At 30.9% G+C, this 14,840-nt stretch overlaps 1 protein-coding gene across 3 annotated transcripts; it reads right to left on the bottom strand.

Annotated features, from left to right (window-relative positions):
• Positions 1-111: 111 nt before the first annotated feature.
• Positions 112-10,905, bottom strand: LOC106768789. Of its 3 annotated transcripts, none has more exons than XM_014654112.2 (14): positions 10,543-10,905; positions 9,368-9,449; positions 8,919-9,022; positions 8,213-8,339; positions 7,566-7,660; positions 6,026-6,149; positions 4,355-4,435; positions 3,319-3,417; positions 2,968-3,126; positions 2,814-2,874; positions 2,624-2,694; positions 1,582-1,626; positions 987-1,160; positions 112-899 (listed from the first exon to the last, which is right to left on the bottom strand). In XM_014654112.2, exons 1-14 carry the CDS (start codon positions 10,578-10,580, stop codon positions 327-329), a joined length of 1,833 nt encoding a protein of 610 aa, XP_014509598.1. In that variant the 5' UTR covers positions 10,581-10,905; the 3' UTR covers positions 112-326. The 3 variants fall into 3 exon arrangements, with proteins under 3 accessions (XP_014509598.1, XP_014509599.1, XP_022639797.1); XM_014654113.2 differs by having other exon boundaries at positions 987-1,157; XM_022784076.1 differs by lacking the exon at positions 2,968-3,126.
• Positions 10,906-14,840: the final 3,935 nt, after the last annotated feature.

Here is a 14,840-nt window from a genome sequence, read left to right as displayed (position 1 = left end):
TGTATAGTTGACAAAACCCTAACAAAACATAAAACACATCTGAAGCGACTCAACAGTTGATGGGAAGGAAAGACGAGAGCATCCAGAATATTGTTCAAATATTGAGTACAGTGGAGAGAATGTTCCCATTTAAATTCATAAAGGCAGCAAAATATGACAAATCTCACTTACAGTCAAAGAATATTGTTTGATTTGTTAGTTGAGAATCTAAACATAACAAATTTACACACGAGCAACCTATTTCTTTGATACAAACTATGAATTTTTTTTTAGTTACAGAAACAACGTATAAATGAGAATCAATCATCTGATCATAATGGCTATGGCTATTTGTTTTTGAAAAAATTGAAATCCAAACGACGCATTAAGCCGTCCATGGCATGGCCTGCGGGATTCCTGACAACAGTTACTGTGGCTTTTGTATTGTGTGATATGTCAGTCTCTGATGAACTTTTCAAACTACCAGAACTGCTGCTATGAGCAGAATCACTTGTGTTGCTGGACTCGATTACTGATGATGTGCCTGTTGATGCTGGCGGCAGTGGCGGCTGGGACTGGGACTGGGACTGTGACTGTGACTGCAACTTTTCTGATGAAAGACTCGGTTTGGAAACCACATTTTGAGAATGGTTTACTGAAATGGAATATGACTCGCCTTCCAATGTCTCACATTCTTCTGAAGCAGAGGAAGTGGTTTTAGATTTTGTTGAATCTGTGCTGTGTTTGAGTGAGGAAGATTCTGTCTCCGTAGATCTTGAATTCTCTTGTGAGGAAGCATCTTTATCAGACGGCTCTATACCCGCTACAGACAAAGTGCTAACGCTACTTGTTGGTTGTTCGGCATTTGAATTTCGTACTTCTAGGTCCTTGAGTGACTCCATCACTGCTTCCATGAACATCTGAATAGCACGGACAAATCAAATGTAAGGAGGATACAGAATGCTCAGCAGGTGTTAGGTTATGTAGAAGTCATCAAGTCAACTCACTCTTTCTTCCTCCTCAGAAGTAGATGGAAAACCTGCAAGGTCATCCAGTTGATATTCAACGTATTGATCATCTTCCAATGCGGCTGGAACATGGGGTCCAAAAGGATCACCATTTGACAATTCAAAGCTAATCATTGATGATGGTGATGGAGAATGATCACCGCCCTTTTCCTGCTAAACAAACAAATCATGAAAAACGTAAGACTCTAGTTCATTTGTGCTCGGTTCCCTCTTCCCTTACTGTTGTACTTTTTTGCTTATTTATTATTTCATCACCACCCACTAAATGTGAATACATCACATTCTTGAAGCTCAGGTACATAACATTTAGGAAACTGTTGATTGTCATGGCATCATTACTTATTTAGAAACGGCAAGTACTGCTATTTTCATGACAAGACAGGAAACAAAAAGTGATTCTAATCACACCCTTTTTTAGTAGTTTGGATGCTTACTTAGTTACCATCACCCATTTGGTGCTTGATAACCAAAGCCATACATGCATATAGTTTACAGAAAAAAATTGCAATGCATTTTTGAAGAATAAGGCAAAACGTTTCAATAATGTTAAAGGTAAAAAGTGAGATGGAAATACCTCATGTTCATGACGTTCATCTTTTGAAGAAATATCAGATGGAACCTAAGAAAAGTCATACAACATATTACTTCTAAAAAATAAAAACCATGCAAATTAAAGAATTTAAACAAGATCATCATATAGGTCAAACAGCCAAAACACTCTCCTCTGATGTTAGCCAAATGCAATCATCTAAGTTTAATATCCGACTTGAGTATTCTTATGCAAAAATATATTTTAGGATCTAGATCATCTAATGCTAGTAAGGGGCGTCATATGCCATGTTATGAGGGAGAAAGATACAATAATAAAATAAATGGTGGTGGACCCTGTTTGTCTTTCTTCTTCATAACGAACGAGATCATCATCCTATTTTTTAATGGTGGTGGTGGGAGTCATCTACACTTGTTTCTGTCTTCTTCATAACGAGATCATCATCCTATTTTTGAATGGTTAAAAAAATTGTTTTTGTTCCTTACTCATTTTTAATTCAGTTCCTAGACACAAAAAATCAATTTATTTCCAATATGAACAATCATTTTTAGTGACATCTGTGAAAATAACACAGTTTTTGCCCAATGAAAATTGATTATCACATCCAGAGATAAAAATGTATATTTCTGGTCTCTTTACATATTCATTTTCAATTTGAGCTGTAGACTTCACCTCGTTATTGCTCCAACTAGTAAATCAAAATTGAAAACAACATTATGCATAACACACAAACTAAATTAAAAACCTGTTTCATTTAAGAAACTCTGTTCTATTGTTATATAGCTAGTCCCTAGCCTGGGTAAAGAAGGGTCTATGGTTTCATAGCCAGTCCCAAGCATCGGTAAACTAGGAGAGTCGTTTAGGCTCTCAACATCTAACGTAAAAATCATTCATATACCAAAGATGGATCAGTCATAACTTTTTGAATATAAGAAAATAAAAAAAGAATGCATGGATATGAACCAAAATTATATCATAACCCTTTTCAAAATACAGAGTACACTTCCTCAGCCAAACATATTTACATGCTATACTAACAGTAAATTAAGAGTTGATAAAGACAAACCTCCATTCTACTCATTGGTCGTCTTGAACGAACCTGCTCAATGGCATTTATCGTACTGCTTGCTGAAGGTTCTGCATCTAACAAAGAAGCATGTAAAAGATTTGCAAAAAATGGAAGGTACTAAGTGCTGATCCTCATACAAATCAATATAGTAGAAAAAATTAAGAGAATATAGGTACTTAAGTCATGCCTTTGTTTCTTGATGATGATTCAATGTTGTAGCCTAATTCATGCACAGATCTCCAAACGTCCTGAGGGAAAAAAGCCAATTTTTAGAAGATGTACAAGATGGACTATTGAAATCCAAATAAAGTGGAACCAATGAGAAGCACTGCTGATTTTACCTTACCAAAGTAATCATTCACAGGGTCAAAAAATGATTCCCCAACCTCATCTTCCGGAGGTTGCAAAACATTGTGAAAAAAAATGTTTATGGAATCAAAGTAAAACTGAGGACGTGGAGAATTGTGATCTCCCTCAAATTTAATTATGTTTTTGTCTCCCTACAAAGTGTGGACAGCAATATTAAAGATTAAAATAACAGGGATAAAACAAAAAGAAAATCCAATTGCATAGAATATATAGTATAGTTAGAAGAATGGGTCAGTGTCTGCTTGGTTGAGATTATTATTGAACAAATAATCACATCTTTCAAGTCCTCCAAGGAAACTGGCATAAGAGAACTCTAGACATACCATGTAAGCCTCAAATATCCGATCAGAGTGATGGGGCTGTATAAAATCATCCTCAATGGCATGCCCAAGTAAAGCTGGAACAAAACAAGATTTCGCCACCTGCAACATAAACAAATAATTAATTGATATGGAGAAGATAAAAATGAGTAAAACCAATAGGAATAAATTTGTATTGTTTTCTCCCCCGGATATTTTCAATAAGTTTTGCATACAGTTCAGAATATTGATTTCTGAGATTCTGAACGCCAGATATGCTCAAGAGGAAAACAAAACACTTGTCCACGTTATTTGTTAGTTTTGCATCATTATATGGACAAAAATTAGATCCTGAAAAAGCCTAGTACGTGCTTGGATTCCCTTTCAGGTGCTTCAAACAGAAATCCATACACACTCTAATGTTGCCAGTGGCCCCACAAAGTAAGGGACACAAATTAGTAGTACTTGGCCAGTATAGGTATTCAATCAACTATAGGTCTCCAAAATTTGAGACATACTTTAAATTAGTTACGATTACAATTATACAAATTAAAAAGTAAGAAGAACAAGATGCACGACTGCTCCACTTGTTACCAAAATAAATCCTTCAAATAGCATTTTCTGAACTATTTGGAAATATGTACCATTTGCATCGAACTACAACTTTCTTTATTCACTAACAAAAGTTTCTCCACCTATGATCATAGCAATTGATCAATTTGATCTACAAAAAACTTAACCTGAAATTTTTAAGGCAATATATATTTATGAATTACTAACTAAATCATGTATAAGCTTGGAGATTAATATAACTGACTGACTGATTGATAAGTGTATGCTACCGCCAGCAAAAGGAAATATTATATAATTTCTACAGAGTTGGTCATTTTAACTTGTATAGAAAAATGGTAAGAAAAAACAAAGCAGTAATAACTTATAATTTTTTTTGTCAAACTAACTAATCAATCATTTTATAAAATCAGGCAAGTGATACTGATTTCTTTCAATAAAAGACTATTCTATCATAAAATAAAAGTTAAATAAACAAAGGATAAACAACCTTAATGGTATTGAGGTCCGTTATATCAAATTTTGCCTTCTTTTGAATAGCTCTTCGCATGTACTGGATTGCAAACTTCACCTGTAACAAGAAAAATGAAACAAAATCGGTCTTAAAGTGAGTTATGGCACTAACAAGTTATTCTCGTAATGAGAACAAAACAAGGCATCACTTGGCTTACTAATTCTGTCAGGAAAGTCTACAACAAATGTCATTTATATTTTAAAGTGGTTAATAAAAAGGTAACAAAGAAAACAAAGAGACTTGCATATAGCTTCATTGGCTTGTAAGCATATGATCGAGTTCCAAGAGAAGTGTTGTGTTGCGTAAATATGGACTATACACAACATGTGTGATGAGATTACTTTTTCCTTTTTTATCAGCCTACTTGTGTGAGAACTCTGAGACCAGACCAAGGACTTCCCTGTAAAGATAGGGTTACAGTAAGGCTCAACCTTACGTCCTTATTTGTTTTGTTTTGGATTTGCTTATAAACTAAAACTATGGAAACAAACTTGCTAAAGTAGGAATTGGATAGAAATTTAGTAAGGAATACTCTTGGAAGCAAAAATTGGAGATCTTATATCACTGGTTTCTAAGTTTAAATATTTGGAATCAATATCAAAAAAGTATAGGGTAATGCAAAGTAGGTAATTCAACCTCTTGCGTACAAACTTTAAGGACCCTAGACATGTTATGGGGTTTTCTACAAGTTACCAATGGACCCCAACATTACAAGAAATGAATAGCTTTTCGATCAAACTTCAACATGCTTTAACACATGTCCATTGAAGAGAAGTTTTATGTACCAGAAGAGGAATTTTTGGGATGATCATTAAAGAGAAAAAAGTACTTAGAGCTTTAGCTAAAGGCAGAAATTAGCTCAAATGTCTTTGAAATGGTACACAAGACAGCCAATTGCTATCCAGTAACCTGTGATGCATGGACATTGTCTTGTCCATATCCAACATGCACGGAATTAAAAATTCATATTTATCAAGTGTCCTAGAGCAACTGTTTCTGTTTTTGCATGTGTGCGTCTCCCTCCATAGTTACAGATATGTACTAAGCAGTTATAAATGGGTTCTAAAATAATCTAACTAAACTGAATTTTAAAATAACAATAGAAGCAAATAAAATATGTAACATGTTAAAAAATCTTAAATCTACATGCACAAAAACAAGACATTAGTTAAACTGCATAACAGAATGCCTATATTGAATTACAAATGAAGGGCCAATTTGGTTCATGGGAGTAAGATTAACCATAAATGTGAAGAGCAAGAGTAGAAGTTAACCAAGAAATTACACAAAGATTTGGGACCCTTTGGGCAGGGAAGTTGGCAGACTTTCTTCAAAGATCTGCATCTGTTTCTAAATTTACTTTAGCGTAACTAAGGGATTTCCCCAATAGTAAGGAGCTATACTCCATTTCCTATCAGTAAAATTTTCCAGTTACAAATTCAAAAACAGTTTTTGGTCGTGATAACAGGTCATGAAGAGCTATTAAATTTCAGACTGGATAGACATGGAAGTTCAACAGTATTTGCGTCACTTCCGATCAAACTTCTTTATTTCGTGTCAAATATCAGTGAGGCATGCCAGCATAGACTGAAAGTAGTTTCGGTAACCTCAAAGTAAAGAACCAAAAGTAATCTATTATATACTCACAGTGAACTTTGGAAGACGAATTTTATATGTATCTACAAGTTCCATCATCAAATCAACCAAATCAGAAAAGGGACTGTCTAAAACCATCCCTGCAATTGAAGGATCCTCAGCTCCATACATAAGGCTGCAAGTAATAAAATCATAAATTGTTCAGAGAAAAAAACATATGCATTAGCTAAAATGTAATGTTTGAATAGCTATAATCACGGTACTTATATTTAGTGCACTTATCAATGAGAACTATTCCAATAAAGAGGGGAACAAACATATGAATGAGTTTCTTCCACCAAGGGAGGAAGGTACTGTCACAAATACAGAACAGCTAACAACTTTCCTAGTACAGTAAAACACGTGATGTAATTCAGCCTCGGGATAAAAGCAGTATTATACACAATCTAGTAAAAAAGGACTAAACAGGCTGATGTGACCCGAAATCTAGAAAACTAGTTAGACAAGTAAAAGGTCCATGTATGCATTCATATTGTTTAGTTTTCTAGTATTTATTTTTCATCTAGTAGCAAGACATACACTTATCCATTTATATTAATTTAAATTTTATCTAAATTGATTTATTATGATTTTATATGTTGAATGATCACGTATTTGAACATGGTTGAACTAATTAAGCATTAATAAAACCTACATGAGTTCAATAAATGACGTGTTTTTTAAAAACATCAATAGAAACCTCCTCTCACAGGCCATTTCAGCCACTCAAGGTTGTCAAATTGAGATCTTAACTAAGACCAGGAGAGGGATGAAGGATCATAAATTGTGTGGTTCTAACATAGACTGCAAGATCTTGCTGAAATTAAAAAATATATTAATATATCTAATACTATATTTAGATATAATAAACTTCAAGGAAGAATTTAGATATTTATTTAATAGTTATTCTTTGACAATATTTCAAATAATTCTATATTGAAAAGTGTGGGGAGTAAACAGAGGACGGAAAAAAATCAGTCCAAGTATCTTGCATTTCAGAAGAGGAAAAAAAGCCCGATTTGTGGGTTTCAGTAACAAAAAGAAAAACATGAGGAAGAACTTCTTTAGCAGTTCAGCTAGCCCTAAAACTTCAACATACCAAGAAGAAGAGAAACGCTACATTGCACCATCACAGACAAGAAACTCTCACAGACCAGAGAACAGACATGGACACAAATATAACAAGCAATCTGTCTGAGATGAGTAGAGAACAAATGGGAAAAAATGGGTCTTGTGCCTTCCAGGTCACACAATCCAAGCACGAATTTTACAACACTATAGCGACCATCCAATGCACAATACTTCAGTGACTTTAGCATCCTACAACCATTGCCATATAATAGCAAAATCTTAAATGAGGAAGCATTATACCAATTGTTGGAAAAATCTTAGCTGCAATTTACAGAAAAAAGGGTAATTACAAACAAATTCCAATATCTTGCTACGGTCCTAGACAGTCCCTTTTTCACTGGCAAACCTTTCCTAAACCTCATTACAAAAGCAAGTTCAAAGCAAAACGTGGATGATGATGATGATGATGATGAAAAACTACCTTGTTACAGCTCCCATTGAGCGACCCCACAAGCCTATCAAAGAGACATTTCCATCATCACGCAGATAGTTGACCACAGCCTTCAGATCATCCTTCTGAGAATAGCAAGCGATGACAAACAATCATTTCATAATGAAGAAAGACAACAAAGCAAGTAGTACAAACATGTGTACACAGACTCCAAACAAAGAAAAAACTGAAAACATTTCTTGTTCTAGTGTGACAGAAGATAATTGTCCGGTCCAATCATATCTAAGTTTCACAGTTTCCACTGATGACACAGACATATTGCTACTAGAATTACTAAACTTAACTTGGACTAATAATGTTGGGTCAAATTCACAAAAACCAAAACCAACAGCTTGCAAGTTCTAGAAACTATCTTTAGATGAGGTTTACTTATGTGTATTCCGTCCAATATGCATGCTAGTCCACATAAGGAAATAATAGAACTTTGAACTTGTCAAAATATCTCTTTCATTTAATGTCCTTCTCACACTTACTCAAAATAATTACGTAGGAGAAATAAGAGAAAAAATTCATATGCACCACGAGAGTGGATAAATGACACAATAAAAAGACTATGTATATTAATAATAAAACAACAAAATTTGATGTTTTTAAAAGGCTACTGAGAAAGCACTTACTTCATTCCAGCCAAGAGTAACATGCTCCCCTCCAGAAATTCCAGATCCCGAGAAATCCAGAGTAAAAACTGTAATATTTGAGGGAAGTAAAATTATAGCAGCTTCACTAGCATCAGCCCTGCATCCACTGTCATACAAACACATTACTCAGTCAGCACCACCCTATAAAATTTGAAATCTATAAACTATCCAATGCCATACATACACTATTGTGCACAGATATGTATCTGATACGGCTATTCTTAAGAAAATATATGGAAACTCATAAATCATGACAAATATATAATAATTTCAATTCAGATTAAGAACATAATTCTTGGATATTACTAAAAGCAAAATAAAAATGAACAATTATTATTATTATCATAACTCAATGGTTATTGTGTCCTTCAAACAGCAATAATATCAATCTCATTCCCTTTCTAAAGCATCATTCCTGACTCTATCAGATATTCATAGATGTGAGTCAATGATATATCTAAGTATCAGTATCAAATACCTATCCGTGAAACGTCAGTATGGATGCTTTATAGATCATACACATCAACAAAGAAAGTCACAGAACACGTTATAATTTGTCAGTATCTAAATTTCATACACAATCTAGAAAGCACTCTAAAACTTTCAGAAGAACTTCTATAGTTTCAGAGGAACTCTTTAAAGCAACAGTGTGCTGGCTAAGAAAAAAGTAACACCCGACAATCACCTGTTTCCATGACAATATATAACACAAGGCAGGGGCTTTCCTTCAGGACTGACTATCGGCATGTAATGGCTGCATTGAAGAACATCACCCCGACTGTTTTTTATCTGCAGAATATCAAATCTACATGACAGGCTGACCATGCAGGTTGTCAACAAAAAATGATAAAGTATGACTGAATAAATTGCCATGATGGGGAAAAAGTTAAATCAACGAGGACAGAAGTTTTAGAACATCACTTACATACACTGTATTTATAAAATACAATTTCAATTGAGAAATAATTATCCTAAAATAGAAATTCAATTCTGATACTTTTCTCGTCATATCATAGTTTCACCTTCTAAATGGTAACTATAAAATAAGATAAAAATCATCTTCAATGCATTTCCACATGGCAAATGCTGAAAACAATTTTGCAAATGCACTGAATTATGCTATTTTAAACTTACCTCTACATCCTTCCGTTGATACCATTTCCCTTTCAGCATGAACTCCTGCTCCAATAAATCACTTTTGGGGTCATATTCAGCTCTGCATCCAAATAAAAGATATGATTTATTTACTTAAAAGATGAAGTTAAATACGAAACAAAGATAGTGTAAATAAATCAGCTAGGCGTGTACTGATATACATAACACAAGTCGCTATTCATCTTTAGGTATAATTGCTGAGATATCTCTTGAAGTAAAAGTTTGTAGCTATTCTGTGACAAGCATACTGCATAGAAGTGTATAGCATGTATAGTGCTATCTCAAGGCCTATATTGCAACTGGGCATCTATTAATACCTCAAGATTCCAAAGACGCACCTTTTCGGTAAAACTCCTCAGCATACATACACACACACACATTCAAAGAATGAATCCATTCCTTTTCGATTTCTTCTTTCAGGGATAATGAATTTGATAGATCTCACTTGTCAGAATATAAAAATTCAAAAAGCAATAAGCAACTGAATATTGGGCATAAATAACCAGTCAACAACTAATTATCATATGTGTGTTTGGATAAGTTAAAGTTTATATGTCTATGATACGTCTATCATATCAATACCACGTAAAGTTACACGACAGGTGCGTCCATTCTTCAGAACACAAAAAGAACGAATCCATAAGAAAAGAAACTAAAACTCTAAAAGGGTTTATAAAAGACCCTTTTCTTGCTGGAAGAATGAAAATCTAATACTTGAACATGAGGTGACAAAGAACATCCCCGGGGTAGCTTAAAATTAGATCTCAATTTCTAACCAAACAAAGAGTTAACCAAATTAAAATGATGTTAGAGCTCCGAAAAATTATCCTTTTGAAAAAAAGAGGCAAAGAAAGTGAAATTCTGAATCTACTTGCATCTGCTTCAGTTTTTCCCTTTTGAAAAAAAAAAAAAAAAGAGTTGTGGAGATTCACAATGAAACTTAAATTCAATTGCGAAAGTCCAAGCTGAGCTGGGGCTTTCTAAGGACTAAAAATCAAAACTTTAAATTGAACACCATCGCTTTCAAAGTGAACAACACCAAGCAGAAGAAGATACCCCATCTGGGAATTTTGGAAAGAGAAAAAGAGAATAGTTTGATTCGAAAAGGTGTTTGGATGTAAAGGATGCGATACTTGGAGGGAAGAAAATGATACCTTGGTGGCCGGATGATGAAGTTGACAAGTTGTTCCATAGATTCAAACGATCAAGGCGATTATACGTTTCAGCTCTTCAAGCAACTATGCCTTCAACGCTTATCAATTATATTGTATCATACGTATATTTGCAAGGGAAAAAGAAGAACAAGAAGAACAAGAATGACAGGAAAAATAAAATAAAAAAGCAGGGAAAGAGAGAGTGTGTGTGAGAGAGAAAGAGAGAGAGAGAGAGAATTGGAAGGGGGTTGGTGACAGTTTTATCAGAGAAAGAAGTAAAGAAGAGAAAACAGAGGGAGAAGGAGAGAAGCGTCGTGGGCTTGTGGTGGGTCTCTGTGTCTCCAACTTGTGCTTTTCTTAAAAAACTGAAAAAGTACACTTGTCATTTCTTTTTTCATTTATATCACTTGGTATTATTTTCCAAGATTACCAAGAATCGTTGTTAAGTTAAAACTAAACTATATAGAACACGGAAATTAAGAATAATATATTTTTATGTATATAAATATTTTTATATTGCATTAATAACTTTGTTGGTAGTATTTTAAAAGCTATATTAAAAAAATTATTGTTAATTATTATAACTATAAAAGTGTCCTTATAATGCATAACAATTAAAAAATTATTTCAACGTTAAGATTTCTTTTAATCGGCTCATGGTTTCTCTTAATCCATTATACTAAAAAAACTATTTCTATTTTTATTTTTAATACTTTAATTGTGTTGAGAAGTGTGTCCTAAATAGCATCTTTTGCTTTACACGGTATGATATGAATAGTCATAAATGTAAGAAGTTATCAAGAATGAGTTTATTTATCAAAGCTAATTCTTTGGTAAAACTAGTTGATGAATTAGTTCACAAGTTAGTTTATAGTTTACAGTTTATAAGTTAATTATAAGTTAACTCAAAATAAAAAATCATGAGTTTCTAACGTGTAAATTTTAAATTCAACATTAAGTATGGATGACCATATTTATTTTTATAATATATTTTCATATTTATATTCCATAAATATTAAAATCTTGTTACATTGTCATCTCATTGATGGCTAAGAATATTTGTACATCTGTCTTTTATTCCTTTAAATAATATTAATTAAGCAGTTTTTTTTATAAATAAGTTACCATGTATAATTTTATAAATACTAATTCAGAATATTGAATAAATATTGGATAAAAGACAAGTAATGATAAAATAAAGAGTAAAATTGATTAACTTATAAATAAGTTATAAGGAAAAGTTAATGGATATATTTTATATAAATAAATCAAGCTTTCAAATTTAATCAATTGCAATTTACTAACATTTTATATAACATACAACCATTCAATCAAAATCAAACAATTATTAAGACATTAAAACTATATAAACTCAAATTTTGAAATAATATGTATTGAGTCGGATATACATGAAATCCTATTATAAAATTTATTTATAATAAATTCAAATAAAAACAAAGTATGTGACTCCACTCGACACATATATATTATAATAAGATTAAGTATTTATAGTATCGCCAATTAGATTGGCCTTTTTTACCTAAACTTCATTTTTTATGTGAGTCTATGAGTTTAGTAAAATTAAGACGACTTCACAATTGTGAGTCTCACTTTATATATACCTTAACACTTGCATAATAAAACAATTCTCTTTATAATTACTCTCGTTCATACAAGAAATAAAGATGATAACTTTCATATATTATAAAAACACCATTTTCTTCAAAATTATAAGACTTTACCTATCATAAGTGCACTTTATGTCAGATAACTAGCATCCAACATTAGATAATTGACGCCCAATGATAGATCTTGACAAATAATTTTGAAGGAACCAAAATAATATATCTAAGACTTTAACTAATTATAAAGTTCTGATATCGATACAAGTAATTCATTTAACCACCGAAAGATCATACTGATGTTCTTAAACTCTAAGTATCATAAATGAGTCTAGAGTTACATTTAAAAAATTCTCTCATGATCATTATTATAAGTCATGCAATTGAATAAATCTTTTACAATTTATATTATGTAATGTGAGATTTTGAGACTCAAGTCTTATGGATTTAAAATCTAAACCTAAGTTTACTTGTATCATTCACTTATATAATAACTAATTTTCAAAAAGGTAAAAAGAAAGTCAAAATTCCAGGAAAAAAAATTAGAAAAAACCTATAAAAATTATAGTTTTCACAAAATCAAACTCCATTCCTAGAAATTATATTGATAATTTTAACATTTTATTAATAAAATAATAAAGAGTAATTTTTGAAAACTATAGTTACTCTAATATTATTTTTTTAGTCTCACAATTATAGCTTAATTTTTTTAATTATTGTTAAAACTTTTAATTCTTTTATTTATTTTTTAAAAAGTTATGAAAAAATATGAAAAATAATCAAGCAACTATTGAAAATAATGCACTGACTAATTTTTTTACCAAAATTTAAATAAATAATAAATAAAATAATAACAATAGTTTAATATTTCAAAAAATAATAAAATAAATTAGAAACTACCTTAAACTAGTTTATATATTGCAAACTATAAAACTTCTCGAAGAAGTTATTTTAGAGCACTTAAAAATATTTTTATATCGGTGTTATAAGTTAAATCAGTAGGTAACTTTTTGGCTTTTATCAAATACACGTTATATGAATAATTTTTTTAAAAAATATTATTAAAATGTAGATTATAAAATAAGTATTTAAGAAGATTTTTAAATTTCAAAATAAGAATAAATTTTTACTGTGTATTAATAAACTGATTTTCTCGTGTTTTGAAAAGTTTTAATACATTTTTTATTTTGTATAAAAAAATACTAAAATGTAATAAAAATTTATGAAAATTTGAAATATATGTTTTAAATTATAAAATTTAACTAATTTAATTATAAAAAAATTGATTTCATCTTTCCTAAAGTCTCTTAAACAATGTTAATACATTGTGGGAATAATCCATACAATGGAAACTGATTGTACATTGCAAAGTAAATCCCTAAATAAAAAGTTGTGTTTATATTTTTGTTGAGTGAAAAAGTTATATTGCAGGTAAGCTTCGAAAAACTTATTATAGGACAAAAAATAACATGGCATTCTTTCTATGAAATAAAAACTCACGTACATAATATTATTATTATTGATATATTAATTTTAATGATGATTTTATTTGTATTTATATTTATATTAGGGTTAAATATGTTTTTAGTCTCTATATTTTAGGGCGATTTTGATTTTAGTTCCTCTTTCAAATTAGGGTACAATTTAGTCCTTCAACCTTATAAAACTCTGGTTTTAGTCATTTTTACCAAATTTTTTTAATTTTATTTGTTGTTTCAAACGCGTTTCTCAGTTAATATTGAAGCAAAAATGTGTCATGTAAACAATCCAAATACTATAATGAAACGTGCTTGAAACAGTAAATAAAGTTAAAAAAATTTAGTAAAAAGGACTAAAACTAGAGTTTTCTAAAGTTGAATGACTAAATTGTACTTTAGTTTGAAAGAGAGACTAAAAACAAAATCACCCCAAAGTATAGGGACAAAAACATATTTAACTCTTTATATTATTTAGTAATACATCCATAATTTTAACTGTACATTTTAGCTAATTACTTATTTTTATATTAAAATAATAATTTTCTAAAGAGTATAAATTTTTATTTTTATAAGCCAATCTATTATTTAGTAAAATGAGTTTTCTAATATTTTTGTATTAAACTATATATTTTTTATAGAAATTATTTATTTTTATGTTTTAAAATTTGAATTTGAATTTTCATAAGTTTATATTTAATTTTTAATTAATATAATATTTTTAAATAAAATAAAAAAATTAGTATTATTTTTTTAGAATATGATAGAGGTAAATCTCGTTTAGAAATATAACAAAATGAATTATTACTTAAAACGATAAGAAATGAGAATAATAATTTATTAAAAACATAAAAAAAATTAAAACTCAAGGATTGTGAATCTATTTAATATGATATTAGGTACACTTCCTATAGCCAAAAAAAAAAAAGAAGAAGATCTTTACTTCCATAACACATAGGATGGACAGCGAAAAAAGTATAGTAGGTAACATAATTATAAACAAAAAAAAAAACAATATAAAAGTGATAAGCTGTCGTTGAAGCTATCAAATTAATACTACTTTTCAAGGCAACTTCAGTATTGCCTAGTAGTATTCAAGAAAGTAGATAGGGCTAAAGTAACCCTAAGTCGTCTCCCAACGAACACGGAATTGCTTTCGAATATCTGAAACTTATGTATGCTATGCAATGCTTAAGAACAA

Source organism: Vigna radiata, chromosome 7 (genome assembly GCF_000741045.1).
Source record: "Vigna radiata var. radiata cultivar VC1973A chromosome 7, Vradiata_ver6, whole genome shotgun sequence".
NCBI classification, from domain to species: domain Eukaryota; kingdom Viridiplantae; phylum Streptophyta; class Magnoliopsida; order Fabales; family Fabaceae; genus Vigna; species Vigna radiata.
The sequence above is the reverse complement of the archived record's forward strand: the minus strand, read 5'-3'. Positions and strand labels throughout refer to the sequence as shown.

What these genes read in the sequence shown, in the direction of transcription:
- LOC106768789 (XM_014654112.2), bottom strand. Translation starts at nt 10,580, where the DNA reads ATGGAACAACTTGTCAACTTCATCATCCGGCCACCAAG. An exon ending in ATCATCATCAAGAAACAAAG is followed by an intron (nt 2,695 to 2,813) that starts GCATGACTTAAG and finishes TGTTAGATGCAG; the next exon opens with AACCTTCAGCAAGCAGTACG. An exon ending in ATGAACGTCATGAACATGAG is followed by an intron (nt 1,161 to 1,581) that starts GTATTTCCATCT and finishes TTGTTTGTTTAG; the next exon opens with CAGGAAAAGGGCGGTGATCA.